Here is a 22,610-nt window from a genome sequence, read left to right on the forward strand (position 1 = left end):
TAGCATTTGTTTGTTTGTTTGTTTGTTTCATTTATATTCCATCTCTCCACCCAGGAGCTCAAAGTGGCACAAACAGATATCCCCTTTCCCATTTTATTCCTCAAAACAACCCTGTGAGGTAGATTAGGCTGAGAGATTAGGCTCATAAAATTTGCAGTTGGCACTAAACTGGGAGGAGTAGCCTTGAATCAGGATTTAAGATGACCTGCACAGACTGGAGAACTGGGCCAAAACTAACAAAATGAATTTGAACAGGGGCAAATTTGCAAGGTTCTTCTCTTGGGAAGGAAGAACCAGCTACACAAATATAAGATGGGGGGCACCTGGCTTGTCAGTAGTATGCGTGAAAAGGATCTAGGTGTCTTGGTGGACCACCAGCTGAACATGGGTTAACAGTGTGATGCAGCAGTAAAAAAACAACAACAAATGCTATTCTAGGCTGCATCAACAGAAGCATAGTGTCCATATCAAGGGAATTCATAGTCCTACTCTATTCTGCTTTGGTCAGACCACACCTGGAATGCTGTGTCCAGTTCTGGGTGCTATAAGTTAAGAAAGATATTGACAAGCTGGAATGTGTGAAGAGGAGGGTAGCCAAGATTATCAAGGGTCTGGAAACCAAGCCTACAAGGAACAGTTGAGATACTTGGGTATGTTTAGCTTGAAAAAGAGAAGACTGAGGGGAGATATGATAGCCATCTTCAAATATCTGAAGGGCTGTCACATGGAAGATGGAACAAGCTTGTTTTCTCCTGCTCTGGAGGGTAGGACCCGAACCAATGGCTTCATGTTACAAGAAAGGAGATTCCAACTAAACATTTGGCAGAAAACCTTCTGACAGTAAGACCTTTTTTGACAGCAGAACAGACTCCCTCAAGAGGTAGTTGGACAAGGTAGGCACATGGAGGTAAGTTTCAGGAAGAGACCTTGTTGATTAGCTTAAAATATATGATCCAGCAAAGTATTAGGCTGTTTCCATTCTGCAGGGAAATGTAGCTCCCAATCTGACTTGGATGAATGGATGATGTCAAGTATCTGCAAGCCATTGTACCTTTCAGACGTTGACTCCAACTCCCTTACAGTTCCAGGCAGCATGGGCAATGGTCAGGGTCGTTGGCAGTTGGAGCTTCATCTGAAGGGCACATGGCGAGTACTGCTGATCTATCTTTGAAGGCAGGATCTGCGTGGCAATGTTCTATTTGCTTTTATTTGTTTTGTACAATGTGTGTTAATCGAAAGAGGCAGCTCCTCCCTTGCTTCTCATAAGGGGCAATGCTATTTTCCAAACTGAATGACAGCAAGCCCTCTGGAAAAATCAATGCAGCTTAAGGTTGGAGCAGCAAGAGGTCATGATGTAGCAAGAAAACAAATCAGTGTCATGAGATCCCTTTCTTTAAAAAAAATAAATCGCTAATAAAGATTTGCTGGGTTACTTTGCTCTTTCGTGAACATGTTACCTGAAAATACAGTGGAGACGATCCTGTCCGTCCACTTTTCACTTCCAGCTCCTTTAGCACAATGCCCCAAATCTAAAAACTGGCATTGAATGTTCAGCAAAGGGCCATATGTCATTGGTTGTGCACATGCATTGAATACCAAAGATTCCAGGTTCAGTCCTTGGCGTCTCCACATAGGGCTCGGAAGGACTCTGGTCTGAAGTTTTGGGGAGCTGCTGCCTTTCAGTGCAGAGAAGGCTGAACTAGGTAGAGCAACACTCTCAGTCAGCAGGAAACAGTTTCCTGTGTTCCATCATCACCTCAAACCTTTTAATTTTGGGTTCAGGCCAAGTTACAGTTCTGAGTCAGCCTTGGTCCCCTCTACTGCCCCTCCTTCTTCAGAGAAGGAGGGGACGACGACAATGCAACCCTGTTGATCTTTTGATACCCTGGGATCCTTCTGAGCCGATTTAGTGGGATGTGTCTTGGAGGCCCTGTTTTGCAGTGGTTCAAATCCCATTTCCAGGGTCAGTTTCAGAGATGGGGTGATTGTCTTTTGGGCCCCTGGTAATTGTGCTATGGGGGTGCCACAAAGCATCAGCTTGTCCCCAGTGCTATTTAGCATCTACAGTGGTTCCCAAATGGCTTGGCTCCCGAACCTCGTAAACCCACTCTGCGGGTGGGTAATTTCCAAGTCTAGATAATTGTTCAGTTCTGTTATGTACTGAGTTGAATAGGATCCAAAAGGCAGCAATCTGATTGGTCCTAGAACAATAGGATTCAGAATGCAGCAGTCCGATTGGTCCACAGGAACCACCCAATCCAGCTCCAAGTGGAAGTGAATCTGCATCCTGATTGGCCTACAGGTGAATCCCAGAATTAGCCAATCACATGGGGCCCATTGTGTAAATAATGTATATAAAGCAGACATTCTGGAGGAACTTTCATTGCTCCTCACTACTATGAGCTGAAAAAAGAGCATGAAATCCACACTCAACTCTGAGTATATTTCAAGTTCCCTGCTTTGGATGGAGTCATGCTCCCCTTGAAAGAGCAGTTTTGTAGTTGGGGAGGGGGTGCTCTAGGATCCATCTTTGCCACTAGAGGTTCAAGTGACCCCACTGGCTAGGAGTGTCTTCTACCAGCTTCAGCTGGCAAGACAGCTGTGACCATTTCTAGACCGGGATAGCCTGACCACTGTCACCGATGTGCTGGTAACCTCCAGGCTGGACTAGTGAAATGAGCTCTCTGTGGGGCTAGCCTTGAGGTTGGTCTGGGAGTTGGTGCAAAATGCAACAGCTCAAGGACACACTGGGGCAAGATATTGCCAACACATTTTCCCACTGTTGAAAGAATTGCACTGGCTGCCAGTTTTCAGTTTAAGGTGCTGGTTTTGGTGCATAAAGCCCTGCATGGCTTGGGACCAGGATACCTGAAAGATCATCTCACCCCTTATATACCCATTCTTGACATTGTAGCAATGGGGCCTTTAGTCTTGAGACACCTGCCCATTGGAATGCCTTCTGTTTGAACATTAGGCAGCTGCCATCTCTGTTGTCTTCTTGGTGCCTGCAGATGACCTTCCTCTCCCAACAAGTCTTCTAAGTTGATACCTTTCCCATCTGTATTGGGGAATACAGATTTAAATGTTTTTTAAAAAATTTTTATTGTTTTATCACTTGCTGCTTGCCATCCTGGGCTCCTTTGGGAGGAAGGGTGGGATATAAATTTAATGAAACAAAATCATCATCATCATATATAGCTCAGTCGGGCAAGGATTCTTGCATTCCAGGGGGTTGGACGAGATGACCCTTGGCATTCCTTCCAACTCTATCATTCTATGATTCTATGATCACCATCATGTTCATCATCATCACCTGACAAGTACTATATCAGGATGCCACTGGGATAACATGGGAACAGTTGGTGCACCGCTGCAGCTCTACACATCTAGCATTTATACGGACAGTTCAACCCATCTCTCGTACACTGTCACAAGCTTTTATTGCACAGAGCCAAAGACCACTGCAAAGCTCACATCCTCCAGTCATACCACAAAGAGATAATTTACAAAATAAAGTGTGCATGGACAGCATACATCAAAATCCACCATAAACAAAATCCATATTTTCCTGCACATCAAACTTAGCTCAGCTAGAAGTGTTAACAAAATGATTAAAATCCATTAAAATCGTTATCAGAATAAATTAAAGAGCATAATTTCCCAACAGCTGCATCACACTGCTGATTCATGTTAAGCTTGTGGTCTACTAAGACCCCTAGATCCTTTTCACATGTACTGTAAGTAGACTTATGACGGAGATCAGCCGTCATTAAATGGTGCTTAGCATAGAAAAAGGACACAGAGAGGCAGCAGTAATCTCAGGATGGAGGGGCAGCTCCTTCGACTTCCCTCTTGTCCGGTAATTTTTATTATCCTTTGTCTCTCTCAGCCTGCATGGCCGTCTGCCAATGTCTCACGTTACATCATCCGGTCATGGCTTTTACTACACCCATCACCATATAAGGTAATCACTGCCCAAAGGAAACACAACTCCATATAAGGTCAATACATTCAATACACTGCCAGGCACAGACATGCTGGTCACCGAGGTCAGGAGGCACCACACGGCAATACAAGCCTCTGCCATGGCTTTATGACTCCCACAGACTTACTGATGGAGAGAATAGGGGGCATCGAGAGTGTTGGGTCCCCGAAAACTTGAAGCTGACTGTTGGGGGAGGTGTTGGTGCCAACTCAAAACCTCAGTGCTTACCAGAGTCTTGAGTGGCTTATAACCATTTTATGCTCGTGGTACCTGTTGACAGTAAAGTTATATAATTCTACCTTGCCAGTCATTGTTTGAAATCTTCCTTGATTCAGGCGTTTCTCATTGTTTTACATTATGCAGCCTCATAGTCAGCATTGCTTGGGAAGTCTAAGAAACCAAAAAAATCTGCAGAGTTTTAAAATCAGTGCAGTTTTTAAAGGTACAGTCTGACATCTTGATTCAAAATGGCAGCGAGAAACACAGAAACCTGCTTCTTGGTCTCAGGAACCAACCATCCCGCAAAAATTTATTATGTTATCTTAGGAGTGTCCGAATGCATAAAGAACAGATAAAACAACTTCCCAAAATATAGTAGAAGTTGGTTTGGAGATCCTAATTGGGTCAACATAATAGCCATATAAATGGTTCAAATAAATAAAGAGATATCCTGATTTATCCAACATGGTAGGAATTTCATTTCCAGTTTGGTATTATTGATCTTCATGTTTTTGCATATATCATAGACTCTCTCCTGTTAATCAAGAGGAAATCATGAACATTGATTTAAGGTTGGATTTTGCCCTAAATTTGCAAACCTGATTTGAGTTCAAAATTGGCATCATCTTTGCAAGTTTCCTAGTTCAAAATCTACAAAAAAATTCTTAGCATTCTTTAGATTATAGACTCCTTTTCTATCCCCAGACTCAGAGTCTCCTAACAGACTCCAGTTGGCTCTCAAGATGGCTTGAAGGACAGCTAAGGCAACAAAACTATAAATACTCCTTGCTTCAGAGGCAAAAGTCAGGCCAACATGTCATTGCACAGCCAAGTAGCTGGTCAAGCTAATCAGTTCAAGAGTGTATGGGGTCCAGTTTCACAGGGAACTTAAAATCTATTGGCAGGGTGTATTGGCAGTTTAGCACCAATTAGCACGTTAAAATACACTTACTCTCTAAGCCAATTTACTTGCCACTTGAAGTAATTAGCTCCATCTGTCTGACTAGAGTGTTGGATGTGAGCATGGCTGTAAAAAAGAAGAGAGAAAATCAAGATAACAATTTGTGGTTGCTCCATTTGTGAGAGCCAATGTCATCAGCACTTCATGAAAAGAAACACTTCAGGAAATTCTCTAGGTAGTCTAGCATCTATTACAAGTTCCATCAAAGTGTATAATTAGTAGCATGGCCTAGAGAGCTAAATGCAGCCCTGGGAATCAGGAATTTGTCAGGTTTAATCCCAACCTGACATTCAGTTCCCTGGTCTGAAGATTCCCCCGGTGCCTTTTTTGCCTAAAATTAGGGACAGGTTTTCCGTTTTTCTGCAAAGAAATGAAGAATGAATGTTAGCGTATCATTCTATCAAAGCTAAATCTCTCTTAACTTCAGTGATGTGAGAATGAATTCTGAGACATTACCACACTTTCAGTTTAAGGCCGAGACAGGGGAGATCCATGATTGATATTTTTTCTTGACTTTAAAAAAGAAAGAAATGCAGCCTCGGGGGGGGGGGGGATTGCTGAATTAATTGGAGTAGCCGTGTGTGTGTGTGTGTGTGTGTGTTTGTGTGTGTGTGTGTGTGGTTCAACCCTTTCTCTTATGGGCCACTTTTACAGTCAAAGGGTTGCATCCAAAAGTAGTCCTATTCAAAGCAGGCCCATGAAAATTTATGAGCATGACTAACTTAGGTCCATTAATCTCTGCAGGGCAAATATCAGCGCTTGAGGAGAGATCAGCTTTGAATGTGAAAAGGCATGGGGGAAAGTTGGACACCCATTTCCCCCCTATGTCTCTGCTGTAAACAAATTGGCAGCCCTGCAGTGGCTGCATTTAAGGCTCTTTTTAAAAAGGGAGGAAATCAGTAACAGATCTCCTTCATAACGTGGTTTTGGGGCATAAAATTTCAGCTGCCCTGCACAGGTTTTTCAGAAATCTTAGCTTTCTGCTCTTCAGAAACTGAATGCCTTAATAGCTCAGTCGCAGGGCATAGGGTGGTGGGCTGCTGCTGAGGCAGTCGTCCTGGGCGCATTGTTGGGGGGTCGCGAACTAGTCTTAAGGTGCTTTGTGAAGCTGGGATCATATCAGACTCCAGCCTCACAAAGCAGCTCAGGGAGGGTTGCGTGAGAAGGATGCCTTGTCTGGCAACTAAAGAAGAAAAAGGAAGATAGAATTATCAATAAAATTAAAATTGAAGACAAATGGATTCAAGAACCGAAGGAAATTAGTAAAAACTTTACTAGTTTTTTCAGAAATCTATATAAAGAAGGTCCAGAGAATCTAGAAAAAATAATTGATTATTTGGGGGGGGGGGACTACCAATAATACCTAAGGAAAAAATTGAAATTTTGAACTCGCCAATAACAGCTATGGAGGTGCAACAAGCTATACAAAGATCAAAACTAGGAAAGACACCGGGCCCAGATGGTCTCCCATTACTATAAGAAGTTAGAACAATCACTATTTCTTTCCATGAAAGACCTAATGAATAATATTCTGACAAATGGAAAGCTACCGAAAACCTGGAAGGACAGTGTTATGTACTGAAGTTCTCACCCTGGGCCAGCAGGGGGATACTGTAGATAGTTTAGGTCCACATATGCAAATAAGGGATTGAAAGTGACGTTCAGTGATTGGATAAAACATAAAAAAATTCCTTCCAGTAGCACCTTAAAGACCAACTAAGTCAGTTCTTGGTATGAGCTTTCGTGTTTCAGTGTATCTGAAGAAGTGTGCATGCACACGAAAGCTCATACCAAGAACTGACTTAGTTGGTCTTTAAGGTGCTACTGGAAGGAATTTTTTTTGTTTTGACTATGGCAGACCAACACGGCTACCTATCTGTAAGAGATTGGATAGTTACAGAAAATGGTTACTGTTGCATTCTAGTGGAGCTCTATATAAGCAGGCTAGCAGAACCCTTCAGTTCAGTTCTGTTCTAGCCTGTGAATAAACAAGAGCTGTTTGAAGAATCGCTGTGTCGTCTGATATGTTCACCCACAACCTAACAGACAGCTTTATTACTCTTATCCACAAACAGGGAACAGATGCCTCAGTTTTGAGGGCTGGGATCGAAGGGTACATGACATCCTTCTCATGCCACCCTCCCTGAGCCACTTTGCGAGGCTGGGATCTCAGCTGATCGTAGTCTCCCAAAGCACCCCAGGGCCCTGTGCTGCTTTGCAAGACTGGGATCATTCCAGCCTATGATTGCAGGCCAATGTAATATCTGAATATTTGACTCATGGGCGATGCTGAACAGGGACTTTGAGCCTGTGCTTCTTCCACATATGATGGATTCATATAGAACCAGAAACTTGTAGAATTGGAATGGACTTCAAGGGCCCACCTGGCATGACCCCACTGGATCACTGGAATCATTGCTGTTCTTTACCTGATGCAAGTTCTCCTTCTCCATAGTGAAATTGGGTACTCTGCAAGGTTACTGATGCCCACGCCAAGGGCAACGCTAACAAACAGAGGTGCTTGCAAAGAGCTCCTGTACTATGGAGACATTTTCAGCTCTGACCTATGTGCCGTGCCGGCTGTTGTTATTATACAGCAATCACGGGTGACTCTTTTTAAACCAGAGACTCACCTCCTGCGCAGGTGTTCAGGAAACACACAGGAGCAAAGTGGGCATTAAGTATAGCAGTTGCAAGATGTACTGTGAAGTCACCCACCCACCCTCCCCACTCTGTGAACTTCCGCAAGCAAAATATTTTCCCCCACTTACTTGTTATCAGCAGAGGGAAGCAGTACTTTGAAGAAGGGGGAAAAAACACTCGGCACGTTCCACTCTATTACCCCCTATTAACTTTCTAAACACCCTGGAACCTTTGCATGAAATACCAGGAAAACTAATTAGGGCAATAAAGCATGATGATTTTTGTCAGGCACACTCTGAGAAAGTGAACATAACTTTTCCAACTTCCACTTTATTGTTTTTTATGCGCACACATTAGCGAGTGAGTTCCTTGCCATCCTCTCTGCCAGACTCCATAATGAGAAATTGCTTTGCAGTCAAAAACAGAAGTGCAAGGCTTGAAGACAAAAGGGAGGCAGAAGGAGAAAGGGCGAATGACTGAAATGCAGTGTGAATGAATGAATGAATGAATGAATGAATGAATGAATGAATAAAACTGCCTTACCCAGAGTCAGACCATTGGTCCTTGCCTACACTGGTGGGCAGCACCTCTCTAGGTCAGCCTTCCCTAACCCGGTGATAATCTCATATTATTCTGGGCTACAATTCTCCTCATCCCTGTCCATTGGCTGCACTGATGAGAATTGCAGTCTGCAATACATGGAGAATACTTTTGGTTACAGGCAGGGATCCTTCCAGGGCTGGATTAAGATCTTCACAGCCCTAAGCACCTAAAATAATTTGGTACCCCCATATAGATCTGTTTCAAACCATAAACATAATAAACTGTAGTTTTTTATTTTTCGAAACACAACCTACAGCAAGATGGAAAATAATGTTTATTTTTGGTATCCACTAATGCCAGTTTATTCCTTTTCAAGTTGTTTTTACCAAAAGGCTGCTGTTTCATTCTGAGTTGTCATTTTATTTAACTTTTGTTTGTTTTCCCTACACCACCTTGTTGTTGTTATTCATGGAATATAGAAATACGTCACTAAATCAAAGCAACAGAGTGGGTTGTGCTAGGCTATGTGGACTAATGCTCTCTGATACCAAATGAAGCACCTTCAATATCCTTACACATGGAGTGGCCTCATACGGCATCAGACTCCAACTCCCAGCATCTCTCACTATTGACCATGCTGCCTGGGGCTGATGGGAGTTGTAGTCCAAAAGTGCCTGGTGAGTCATTAAGGCATTGGGCAGAATATAGGGGCAGGTTGAAGGCAAATGAATTAAGGTCATGTTGAAACAAAGGCAGCTTATATTCTGCACAGCAGCCACAGGGCCCTTGAGAGAAATGCCACAGTCACAATTAACTTGCTCCATTGTAATGGGAATTCTCACTGTAACTGTGTCAGGGCCTTCAAGCACAGGTAGGTTTTCTTCCTCTCTTTTATTGAAATAAACTTACCCTACCTTTCTGCAACAAAGGAACGCAAGGCAACTGGTGACATCCCGTAAAAACAGCAGAAGGCAGCAAAATACAACACAATAACATTATAATTCAGTGCTTCTCCATGCACACAACCTTTCAGTCCGGCATATAGAAAATTAGGCATATAGAAATTCCTTAAGGGCTCACATATAGAAGACTCACATATAGAAGACTCAAGGTAGGATGCAACTAACACATCCATTCCTCCTCCTCCTCCTCTCCCCCTCCTCTCCCCCAGCCTTCCAGAGCAGATTTGGTGATGGTAGGAGAGGCGTGCGAGGGGAGGAGAAGAGGGAAAGTCCCATTGCACAAGTGTAAATCCTTGCATGGATGTTGCTTGCAGACTATCTTCCTACATGCTTTTCTGATTTTGGAGTTTGGGATGGAAATGGAAATTGGAATGAACTGTTGCAGAGATGGGTCTCTTTTGTTTTACACTGGAATAATAACTTTAAGTGTTCTCAATTAGAGGAACATCTGCTGTTCGATTCTGCTCCATTGATTTGTTTCGGCCATTGGTGATAATAGGACATACGTTTTCTGCTTGGTAGTTTCCTGTTTATTTGTTTTATCCTCATCATCAGCAACAATAGCATTACATGCATCATCTACACTTAGATGTCAGGGATAAGGGTTCGTTCCAATCCTTCCTCAATATACACATTTTTTCTCTCTGAAGACTTTAGCACAACCCTTCCAATTCCAGCGTTCTTCTATAACTAAGTGCAAAAGAAGACACTTTTTTTTCTAGGAAAAGAGGTGCCAGAACTCACCATAAGCCAATATGGTGTAGTGGTTAAGAGCGGTAGACTCGTAATCTGGTGAACCGGGTTCGATTCCCCGCTCCTCCACATGCAGCTGCTGGGTGACCTTGAGCTAGTCACACTTCTCTGAAGTCTCTCAGCCCCACTTACCTCACAGAGTGTTTGTTGTGGGGGAGGAAGGGAAAGGAGAATGTTAGCTGCTTTGAGACTCCTTCGGGTAGTGATAAAGCGGGATATCAAATCCAAACTTCTTCTTCTTCTTCTTCTTCTTCTTCTTCTTCTTCTTCTTCTTCTTCTTCTTCATAAACTCCCTCCTTGTTCTCTTATAATGGCAATGGCACCCACCTGAGAGGTGCCGGAACTGAGTTCTGGTGAGTTCTGACTGAATAAAAAGCCCTGTACACAACATTCACACGATTTAGCATTTACCATGGTCTCCCCTGTGCCTCATTTCCAAAAGGAAACACAAACCCTGGCTAAGAGCCTGGAGCCCCTGAAATCTTGCGCCGGTCAGAGATTGGGGCAGCCTGCAACAGTACAGAACTGTGTAAATTAGGGGATTAAAAACAAAACAAAAACATAATTCCAAACTGATGTGGAAATGTGCAGAACTTAACTTAAGACTGGGAAAGTGAGCAACTGAACTTTCCAGGTTCATCCATCCCTAGAGACAGGGGGAATAGAAAAGTATTATACTAAAAGGGAAATTATAAAATTATCCCTATCCGAACTCGCTGCATGTAGAGTGCTGACCAGCACTAGGTTATATCCTTCCAATTAAGGATAGCTTCCATAATTGTTATTATTTGCTGATGGTTTTGTAATCTTGGAGGATGTGCATGGGTAGAACCTAACGATTACCTTGTTAAGTTGTTTTTTTCTGAGTAAAGCTCCTTTCGTCTCGGTTCTAAGGAAGCCAACTAAGATTAGTTCACATCTTTCAGTTTAATGAAAGTAAACCAATAGAAAGCCCTTTGATAAGCTGTTTGCTCCAGGTTGGAGGAAGCAAAAAGAGAGTGAGAGCCCTCACATCTCCGTTCTCTTGAGCCTTGGATTACATTTTACAGTAAACCTTTCCTCTGCTGGACGTTGTGCAACACTTCTGTGTCACAGGTGTGAAACCTTACAGAGCCAAAAACTGTTCTGTTCTGTCAAAACCAAAGTTATATCACAAAGGGCTCCTTTCCCTCCCCCATTCACTTAAGAGATTTGGGCAGCTCAATTCTGTGCAAGTCAACTCAGAAACAAATGCCAGAGTGTTCAACTGGGTTTTAAAAACAGATCTTTGCCAGATCAGACTAAAAGTCCATCTGCAATAGTAGCCAACCAAATGCGCTGGAAACTTGCAGATAGGGCAGAAAAGCAGCAGCCCCACACTCTTTCCCTGGGTCTACAGCTGCTCTTTGTCCACTGGTAGCTACCAACCTTGCCTCAAAAAACGAGGCCACTTGGAGTCATGCCTCCCCAGCTGATCTCAGTAGCCAAGCAGATACATACAGGATCCATCCACCACTGACAGGCCTATTCCCTTGCTGCCACTCACTGAACCTCAGAAGACACTTGAAGAAGGACCTCAGAAGATGTCCTTAATATCTGGACAGGTTCATGGGGCAGTAGGTGCTCCTTTGGATCAGGGATGGGAAATCTGTGGCTCCAACTCCCATCAGCCCCAGCCAGCATAGCCAAAGGTATAGGACAGGGGTCAGCAAACTTACCATGCCTCGGGCTGGTGTCTCCAGCGCCAATCGCATGGTCGGCCGGAGGGCAGGGGAGCGTATGCCCATACGCATGCGCACGCACTATTTCTGGCGCACTTCCGGGTCGGAGGAGCACCAGAAATAGCTTGTGCACATGTGCATGGGCCTCCTCCGACCTGGATGTGCACTGGATGTGCACAAGCTATTTCTGGTGCTCCTCTGACCCGGAAGTGGGCAGCCGCGCAGCCCAGCACCAGTAAGAGCGGGCGGTAGCAGCGGGAGGCGGGGGTTGCCGTGGGCCGGATAAATGAGTCCCTCGAGCCTTATCCTTATGCTGTATTGTTTTTAACACTCGATTGAAAGCCGCCTAGAGTGGCTGGGGAAACTCAGCCAGATGGGTGGGGTATAAATAAATTATTATTATTATTATTATTATTATTATTATTATTATTATTATTATCTGACCTGCAGACCTTAGTTTGGGGGCCCCTGGTATTGGAATTGCAGTCAGACAACATCTGGAGGACCACAGATTCTCCACCCCCACTTTGCATGCCCAGGTTCCAAACTGTAAATGTTCTTTGATACAGTGGTACCTCAGGTTAAGTACTTAATTCATTCCAGAGGTCCATACTTAACCTGAAACTGTTCTTCACCAGAAGCACCACTTTAGCTAATGGGGCCTCCTGCTGCCGCTGCGCCGCCGGAGCACAATTTCTGTTCTCATCCTAAAGCAAAGTTCTTAACCTGAAGCACTATTTCTGGGTTAGTGGAGTCTGTAACCTGAAGCGTATGTAACCTGAAGCATATGTAACCTGAGGTACCACTGTATATGTAGTCAGTCCCTGCTCTTCCTTCTCCACCTCCTTATTACTATTTACTCACCCTCCACTCTAAGGTTCCAGACAGTGCTTTTTTTTTTTTAGGAAAATAGGTCCAGTACTCATCATGAAGTTACAGTAAGCGCAACATTTTTTAACAACAACAACAAAAGATGTGCTGGTATACAGTCAAGCCTTGTTTCCCAACCAGCTTAGTTGCTGAACAAATTGGCTCCTGAACACTTCAAACTCGGAAGTAAGGGTTCTGATTTGCAAACATTTTTTGGAAGCTGAAAGTCCGACGTGGCTTCCGCTTGAGTGCAGAAAACTCCTGCAGCCAATCAGAAGCTGCTCCTTGGTTTTCGAACGTTTCTGGGAGTCGAATGGACTCCCGGAACAGATTAAGTTCAAGAACCAAGGTACCACTGTACTGCGTACCCTTGAGTACCCCCTGAAAAAAATGTACTGGCCCCAGGGCGAGTTACAACAATTAAAACACAATGTCAAAAACAATTTAAAACAGCTTGCAACCACATAAGCTAGGTCTTACAAATACATATTGCAGGTTTCAAAAGCCAGAGTAGCCGGGGGGGAAATGGCCTCCAGTTGACAAAACTAAGAAACAGTTGAACATTTAAAACAGAACTAGTATTTTCATTTTGTTTTTATTCTCCTTTTAGGCTGCTGTTGCATTGCAAATAACCAATGTACAGGCAAGTGAAAATGGTAAACAGGCCAATAAAAATGTGGACTAGTACGTTGCTTGTCCTTATTTGCCAGCTTGCTTTAATTTGTCATTTAAACTGGACCTGACGCAGAGGCTGCCTGGAACCTGGCGGAAAATGTAATCTTTGGCTGCTCCTGTTGTGATTAAGCTGGCAAAGCCCGTTGCAATTAGCATTAAGGCTCAAACTGGCAGTCCCCAGAGGAGCCGCAAGCCGGGGAGATCAGAATCTCACAACATCCTCGGCAAATAGTATTGATGGAAGCGTAACAGCTGGACCCGCTAAGTGGCCTTTTCTTACTGTAAAGTACCTAAATAAAAAACTTAAGAAGGAGAAGAAAGTATTACTCAGCAGCTAATCAGCACGATCTGTAATTAAATGTGCCAGCCTGTAATCAAGTGGGATTACCGGGAGCTTGGCGGACCAGCCCGATCCTATTATCAACCCAGCGCACAGTCCAAGTTGCATCGGCACCAGCAATGGGAACTGTCAGCTCCTTTTTTCATAGCAACATGTTCAGAGCTCCGGCAGTTGACTTTGCTTTGGCAGCAGCCCGCAGAAAAAGGCACGTGGCCAAAGTCATGCCATCTTTCCCGACAGCCGTCCTGTTCTCTGAAGGAGACACATACCAAAGGCTCAGCGGCTAACCCAAATTCATCCTGACTTACATTTTCTTTCTCCCCTCCCCTTTTCGTTTTTGCAGATGGAAAATGCCTCCAGTTCCTCAGCATTCCTGTCAACCTTATCTGAAGGAGAAGACCTGGTTTTTGGAACCCTCTACACTCTCTTTGGTAAGGGTAGGGATGGGGAGAGATGTAGCTTTGTGCGAAAACCTGCAAGCTACCAGCAGATCTAGCACGGTGATGTTGCAAGGACCTTGGAGTTTGCTTGAACCAGCGTTATTTTATTGCTTGAAAGTGCTTTGCTGTTTGGCTCTCATCACGAGATTCCACTACAGCTTCATGTGTCAGGGAAATGCTACCAGAGGCAGGAATCCAAAACTGGAAACCTCTTGGGAATTAAAATCCTGGCACTGGATATAGGTATTATTTTTCATACAAAGCAAGGATGGGGAAGCTGTGTCCCTGATGCTGGACTCTGACTCCCCATCTACCCTACTGTTGTCCCGAGGCCCTTGTCTTAATGTACAGGTCACTGAACAACTTGGGGCCAGGATACTTTAAGGGACTGCCTGAGTCCTTATTTCTCAGCTCAATCACAGAGGCCACCCAGAGGAGTGCTATAAGTTGCACCTCACAATACAGAGGTCCAGCTGTTCCAGATCTGAATTCTACTGCTGCTGCTGTTAACACTTTTAAAAACATACAAGAGATCCTGTTCACAGATTTCATTCAGAACAACTAGTTTGGCCCAAACGGAAGGAATGAAAGACTAAGGCTGCATACACAACCATACATTTAAAGCACATTCCTCTACCACCCACAGCAAATTCTGGGAACCATAGTTCACCCTTCACTGAGCTACAATTCCCAGCATCCTTAAAAAAACTACAATTCCTAGGATTCTTTGGAGGGTGGGGAATGTGCTTTAAATGCATTGGGTCTATGTAGCCATTGACTTGAGCCATTGACTTATCCCAGGGCTTGAGATGCAGCCCCACCTCCTACTCCTTGACTGGAGCCCTATTGGGTGTTCCTTAGATTTCAAGGTAGTGTTGTCTACTGTACTAAATCATCTCATCTGGCTCATTTCCCAGACTGGGAGTCGTCACCAATACCATATAACACTGGTCCTGAAAAACCTATCTTGGCTCCAAGTACATTTCCAAGCACAATTCAGAGTGTTGGTGCTGACCTTTAAATCCCTAAACGGCCTCATCCCAGTATACCGAAAGGAGCGTCTCCACTCCCATTGTTCAGCCCGGACACCGAGGTCCAGCTCCAAGGGCCTTCTGGCGGTTCCCTCACTGCGAGAAGTGAGGATACAGGGAACCAGGCAGAGGGCCTTATCGGTAGCAGCTCCCGCCCTGTGGAACGCCCTCCCACCAGATGCCAAGGAAATATACAACTATCTGACATTTAGAAGACATCTGAAGGCAGTCCTGTTTAACGTTTAACGTTTGATGTTTTATTGTGTTTTTAATATTCTGTTGGGAGCCGCCCAGAGTGGTTAGGGAAACTCAGCCTATGAGGGTGGGGTATAAAATAATAAATCATGATGATGATGGTGATGATGATGAAACAACAGGGGGCTGTTAGAAGGATGCTTTGCCAGGTACCATGTACGGTATAGGGTAAATAACCACAAGAAGGGAGAAAAGGGTCTTGAAGTTGTTTGCACCCAGAAATCAGACTGAGCAGACACACAGGACACCTGGTTGCAGTCCCCCCCCCCCATGGTGAAATGGATTCTATTTCTATTGAAATTATAGTAATTATTTCTAAATTTGCATCCATGCATATCAATGGCAACATTCACATTTTATGCAAATCTGTGCCCCCTTTTGCACTCTTTCTGGTGATGCGTTTCCTTTTTAGCGTGTGTGATATGTAAGTGAACACCCTCACTCAGCTTTCACAGACTGTGATCCTGCTCACAGTTCCAAAAGCGGGGTAATTCTACTTCAGCCACTCTCAGCACTGGGCTAACAACTCGATACACACGATCCCCGCCATCTGCCTTGCCGGGGACTTGTCTGTTTCAGGCTTCCAAAGGCAGCAGGGGAAATTAATCAGTGTCAGACCTGTCTGGTTCCTGGAGATGCTTAATGATGCACTGAAAAAGGGATCACTGCTGTCAGAGTGAAAGGGGATTGATGGTCCCTTGGCAAAAATAACTTGGAAAATGAAGGGATCAACCTGGGTGTCTTATCAGGCAAGTGCTCAGAGCTCGGAGATGCAGTCAAATCAGTCCCTTGCTCTCACGTTCTCACTTTTTATTCCCAAACCAGGAGACTGCAAAATGGAGTGTGGAAAACATTTCACTGCATGAGTCACAAGAACACTTAAGTGTACCAATGTTCATGAATGTTAACATACCTTCATATAGAACATACTGGAAGAAAATTTCCTCGTACACACTCAGTTGACAGGGGTGCCAACTTGAATGAAATATTGGGGGGGGGCAGGTAAGCCCTACCCCACATAATTGATCACGTAACATGGTGCATGCACAACATTTGAATGGCAATGCCCATCAACTGGGGGGGGGGCAGCTCCCTCAAATATTTTACCGGGGGGGGGGAGCAAAGGAGTTGGCTCCCATGTCGTCTGATCGAGGCTATGTGTCTTTCTCATCTTTCAAATAAAAGAAAACTCCAACTCCAAATTCTGCAGCTAGCAAAGCTAAATTCTGCAACCTGCATAAAGTATGCAAATTGGATAAATCTGCATAACTTCGTTTATTTTGTCTAATGTGCATGCCTTTAAAAAAATGCAAGTCTACTTCATTTTATAATCTGTTCTGGGAGGAGTAGAGAGCTATATTAGTCCTGGAGCCCCATCCGTAACTACTAGGAATTCTATTCCACTACCTCTTTTAAAAACGAAAGCAGGGGTTCTCCAGAAGCCTCATTACTTAATCCCACTTTCTGCACATTAATCCCATGCATTTCTAATTGAAAATGTGGGTTTGTATGTCAAAGCCATGGCTGTGGTCCACATATTAGTGCTGCAACTGGAGGTCATGGCGTGACTCACTGGACCAATTGCCTTCTGTGCTGTGGACCTCCAGGGGCTTGTAGGCTCCGGTGGAAATCAGCACTCCACCAGCACCTCCAATCCTTTGTGTTGGAGGATCCCAGAACAGCATCTAATGCACTTTCAAAACACTTTCCAAAAGTGTCACACAGAAGCTCTAAATAACTAGCACTCTGCCAGGAATAACTCAGCATCAGTTTTGCATTACGCTGTCAATGCCAAGTTGGAATAAGTCTGTGGCTGCAAGGTAGACATGCAGGAAGTTTCTTGAGAAGCCATTGCCATTTGCTGGAAATCCCCCTCTGGCCACCTCACCACTACCACTGCCCTAAATTATTGCTTTGTCCTTGACCATCAAGCCAAACCCTAGCAATTATGCTGATGTTTTGAGCTGGTCTGGCAATATCCTTACAGTGCCAGTCCATGCTTTCTTGGTGACAAGTTTGTTCTGTGGAAGCTCATGTGCTTCAGGATGGGGGGACGGGGGTGAGGAGCTGTGAGGAATCAGGGGCTATCAGAGAGTGGGGCTAGATGCACAGCCCTGCAGCCCCATGTGACCTCTTGAACATCTGATTAGGGCTCATCACTGGAAGCCAAGAGACACGCCCACCCCATAGCTCAGTGGTAGAGCTATCAGTTTTGCATGCAGAAAGTCCCAGGTTCCATCCCCAGCCTCTCCAGTTCAGGCTGGGAAAATTGTTGCTGTTATTTATTTATTAGATCTGTATACCGCCTTTCATCCAAAGACCTCAGAGTCGCAAGATAAAAAGACCTCAGGGTCGCAAGATAAAAACAAGAGATAAAAGCACAAATAAATAGTTAAGGAATGTTGTTGCTTGGCGCCTAAAGATATATAATTTAGGCGCCAGGTGAACCTTCCTGGGGAGAGCATTCCACAAATGGGGAGCCACTGCAGAAAAGGCCCTGTTCTCATGTTGCCACCCTCCGGATCTTTCTCTGAAACCCTGGATAGCTGCTGGCAGTGAGGTGTAGAGAACACTGAACAACTTTCAAGGATCCCGCGTTTCTCTAGTTCTCATCAGAACACTGGAAAGAAACTCCCAGATGTTTTGCCTATAGCATCTTCTTCCCTTTAACCCCCCCCCCCCGTGTTCTCCAGTGACTGTACAGCTTTTTACAACCACAACCGTTTTCTCCATGCCATTTCGTCAGCTCATTCGGGATGATTCGTCAGGTCACGGGGCAGAGGAAAACCTGACTTGGCAATCTTTCTGCACTGCTAATAAAACGGCCTGTAAAATAATATGTGTAATGGATATGGTTAATAAAGCGCCAAGTAAGGGAGAAAAATAAAAAAGCTTTGCATTAGAAATCATGGAGAAGAGTGGAAACAAGGACATATGTTTCCTATTCTTTCATGTGATTCACACTCCACACTCAAATGCATGTCGCTTAGGAAGAAGCTGGGGCAGGTGTCACCAATGTGGCTCCTTCCACTTGCTGCTGGACTCCAAATCTCATCATCCTTTTTTATTATTTTAAATATTAATTTTTTATTATTAAAATAATTCAACATTAATACATACATGTTACAAGAATACAAACATACAAACATACCTTTCATACATACCCACACTCAGTCCCACAAATACTTCATTTTCCCTCCACCTCATCCCTCATCCCACCCTTGTGACAAACTTCCAATCTACTCATTTGCAATTTCTTTCCATTTCTATTACTTTCTTTCACATACTTTTAAATCAATTTTCTGCCTCTTTTTCTGTTACACATTGTTATCCATCTTGTTTAGTATTTCAGTATTTATAACAGAACTTGTTTATTCTAATAGGAGTTCTGATTTTTCAATATAATTTTGTAAGTATCCTTTAAACACCTTCCAGTCCTTGTCTATCTTCTTATTTGAGATCATTCCAATTTCTCCCATTGTTTTGGATATATTGTAATACTCCAATAATTTGGCAAGTCACTATGTTTTTGTCAATATAATACCACTGTTCCAATTTCTCATCATCCTTGACCATTGACAGTTAATGGCTGGCGGAAGCCCCAAACTATCTGGAGGGCGCCATGTTGGCTACCACTGATCTAGGGCCACAGAGGACTTGGCACAGGAAAACTGGCTATCGAGGCCATTCTACACCTCCAGCATGTTACTGTTATCATAATATTTAATTTGCAAGCTAATCTATCAAGAAGTCATTGCAATCGCCCATAGCCTGCCCTTGGAGTAATCAGGATCTCTTTGGTGGTTACACAGGAAAACTCTTTTTAAATGAAATTAGCATGACTTAATAGAAAAGGAAAATCCAGGGCATTAAATTTTAATTACCACTGTTGTCTCAACTATGTTCAAACAAAAGAACAGCTTGTCCCTGAAGCCCCCGTTGGATTTTGCATAATCTCCACAATGTTCCTTCTCCTGTTTATTTTGTGCACACAATATATTATTGTAGAAAGCAGATCTATATGTGAGGAAGATTGCCAGGAAGGTCTGCGGTGGGGAGGGGGAGGTGGACGAGGAGGGGGGAGGAGAAGGAATGGGACATAGCCGCTCTCATCTTGTAGGATGAAACTCAGCTGAAAACGGCATCTCCTGCTTTGCTAGCATGAAGGTCGGGTTCCTCCATTCAAACCACATGGGGCATTATTCCGGCTCAAAATACCCCTATGCATCACTGACATTAATGGGGAGACAATGTGAAAAATGTGCTGCTGGATCCAACCAAAGATGCATTTAGTGGTCTTACAAATGATATTGAACTGCAACTCTCACCAGCCCCCGTCAGTGTAGCTGCTGATCAGGATTTGGGTAGCTCAGTTGTTTAGAGTTTGGCACTGATACCACCGAGGTTGCAGGTTTGATCCCTGTATGGGACAGCTGCATGTTCCTACATTGCAAGGGGGGCTGGACTAGATGATCCTCAGGTTCAGTTCCAACTCTACAATTCTATGGTTCTATGATCTAGTTCAGTCCCTGCTCCCACAGTGGTTGGGGAAAAGCTGCCCTAAATAATACTAGTAGCAGCAGCAATGGTAACAAGGTAAAGGTAAAGGGACCCCTGACCATTAGGTCCAGTCATGGCCGACTCTGGGGTTGCGGCGCTCATTTCGCTTTATCGGCCGAGGGATCCGGTGTACAGCTTCCAGGCTATGTGGCCAGCATGACTAAGCCACTTCTGGCAAACCAGAGCAGCGCACAGAAACGCCGTTTACCTTCCCGCCGGAGCGGTACCTATTTATCTACTTGCACTTTGACGTGCTTTCAAACTGCTAGGTTGGCAGGAGCAGGGACCGAGCAGCAGGAGCTCACCCCGTCACGGGGATTTGACCCGCCGACCTTCTGATCGGCAAGTCCGAGGCTCTGTGGTTTAACCCACAACGCCACCCGTGTCCCTATAATGCTAATAAATAAGTCGCATATTACAGTAGCATGTAGAATGAATGTGCAGACTGGGTCTTGCAACTCAGCTAGGTATTTGTGAGTGGATACAGCTATGACACACCTTTGTCCCATTCTTTCTCCAGCTGACTGGATGTGGAATTTAGTACGGCTCACTCTTTTCTTTTCCCACAGGTGTAGTCTCTCTCTTTGGAAACTGTCTCCTGCTGCTGGTAGCTTATCGGAAGAGAGCCGTCCTGAAACCTGCTGAATTCTTCATCGTGAACCTTGCCATCAGCGATGTGGGCATGACCGCAACCCTCTTCCCTCTGGCCACGCCATCCTTCTTTGCACACAGGTAGCTTGTTTTGCTCATTTGCTCGTGTTGTTGGGTTCCACTCTTCCGTTTCGAAAGCTCAGAGCGGCTAATGGCTTCCTAGGAACACAAGAACGTCATAAACTAGGCCCGGTACTGAGTCTGGCTCAGTCTTGTCCATACGAATTGACAGCAGTTGCTCCTGATATGTGACGTCAGGGATTGAACCTGTGACTTTCTGCGTGTGAAGCAGAGTCTGTACCACTGAGCTATAGCCCTTCCTCTCCAAGCAACTATCAGGTTCCTCTTTGGCTTAGCTTGAGAAATGATGTTGCATCAGGGCCAAACTACATTTGGCGTGAGAGCTCCATGTTTGAAGCTCCCATCTTTTTCATTCTTGAAAAGCAGGTGGGGGGCAATTTGGGTAGGTGCTGTAGGGCATAAAAGGGGGTTAGCTATCTCCCCCCCATTTGCATTTTCTACCCCTAAAGTACTATCACCCACAAAATGAAAAAGGTATGGATTTCTGTTCTTAAGCCTGCATATTTCCCCCTCTGCAGTTGATAAGCAACTTTGGGAAGGTTGAATTTTGAAGTAGGGCAATGCTGTAGGAGCCAAAGTCCAAAGTGGACCCTTCTGGAGTTTTTGTGGCAGAGTTTGACCCACTTTCCACCCTTTGGAATGGTTGATAAGACCACTCTACTAACAACTGGATCCAACCGTGCGTTTCTTGAATCTAAATGGGTCATCTGAACCATCTGCCATGTTTAAGAAAGTTCAGCTCTGACCCCACCACTGCTTGAACACCACTACACCTAGAAATTTTCTGCATTTTGGAACTTTCTAATGACAAGAGGTGTTTGGTTTTTGCTTGTTGTGCTTAGGAAGTGCTGTGCAAAATTCAGCCAAAGTTCAGAAAAGCTGCATCCTGGCCACCTTGGCTTTCATTTTGAGGTAATACCAAATGTCTAATCCTTGTGGGTAAAACTGCATGGACGATACATGGCTCGTGTCAGAGGACTGGGGGTGGCATTCTGCTGCCTTGGCACCATAGCTCATTCCTGCTCTCCCTGCCCAGCAGAAACAGATTGCTGGCAGGATCAACAATCCTAACCAAGTCTACTCAGAAGTAGGCCCTACTGAATTTGAGGTGACTTACTCTCAGATAACCGGGGTTTGAACTGAAGCCTAAATCATGCAAAAGCTGTTCCGTTTGCATAATTTGTGTGCAAATTTGCAAAGTTGCAATTATGATGTCCTTTTATTGATTCTCTGTTTTTGAAATTACAAGAAAAGAACAAGTGACTGTATGTCGAATACTGATTTTACACAGGTTGCGGAATTCAACTTTTCCTGCTGCGGGATGGCTGGATGGATATCTCATGGAGCACACGCGTTTCTGTGATTAGGATCCTTTTTTATCATTGTTATTGGCCGCTGTGTAAAGTCCTGCTTGGACCAGTGATGCTCAAGCATCTCTTTCTGTGACTGGGCTGCCTGGGACACAAGGCCTTGTGGGAAAATCATTTATTTCCCCTAGTTATCTCTCCCTTCCAGGTGGCTGTTCAACCATGCTATGTGCACTTTCTATGCCTTTTGTGGAGTTCTCTTTGGCCTGTGCAGTCTAACCAGCCTGACAGCCCTGAGTACCGTTTGCTGTATGAAAGTCTGTTATCCGGCGTATGGTAGGTGCTGGGGTACACAACGTAAACATCCTCCCTCTTGCTAAGCATCTCTGTCTCTCTTCTGTTCCTCTCTCTCCTCTCCTCCCTCCCCACCCCAGGGCTTGGCAACTCTTTCACAGGGTTAGGAAAGTCGTGAATCTCTTAGCAACATCCCTCCTAGGAGAACTGTCCATTAGGGAGCCTATTCATCAAAGGTTTGAAATTGCAGTAATTAGCACACACAAAAATACAGCAGCTACCCATTTTCCCCTTTTCATTTGCATATGTAGATTAATCACCAGCCTGCCTGCTATTTTGT

General features: G+C 44.4%; 1 protein-coding gene across 2 annotated transcripts in view; it reads left to right on the plus strand.

Annotated features, from left to right (window-relative positions):
* The window catches only part of LOC310847075 (opsin-5-like), a 65,359-nt gene that overhangs the window by 24,510 nt on the left and 18,239 nt on the right, over positions 1 to 22,610 (plus strand). For both annotated transcript variants that reach the window (XM_083744532.1, XM_083744531.1), the window contains exons 2-4: positions 13,995 to 14,082; positions 20,507 to 20,669; positions 22,185 to 22,312. In XM_083744532.1, coding sequence (XP_083600658.1) covers positions 13,995 to 14,082; positions 20,507 to 20,669; positions 22,185 to 22,312 — 379 coding nt within the window. The remainder of the gene's footprint in view (positions 1 to 13,994; positions 14,083 to 20,506; positions 20,670 to 22,184; positions 22,313 to 22,610) is intronic.

Source organism: Podarcis gaigeae (assembly GCF_964106915.1).
Source record: "Podarcis gaigeae genome assembly, chromosome: 6".
Taxonomy (NCBI): domain Eukaryota; kingdom Metazoa; phylum Chordata; class Lepidosauria; order Squamata; family Lacertidae; genus Podarcis; species Podarcis gaigeae.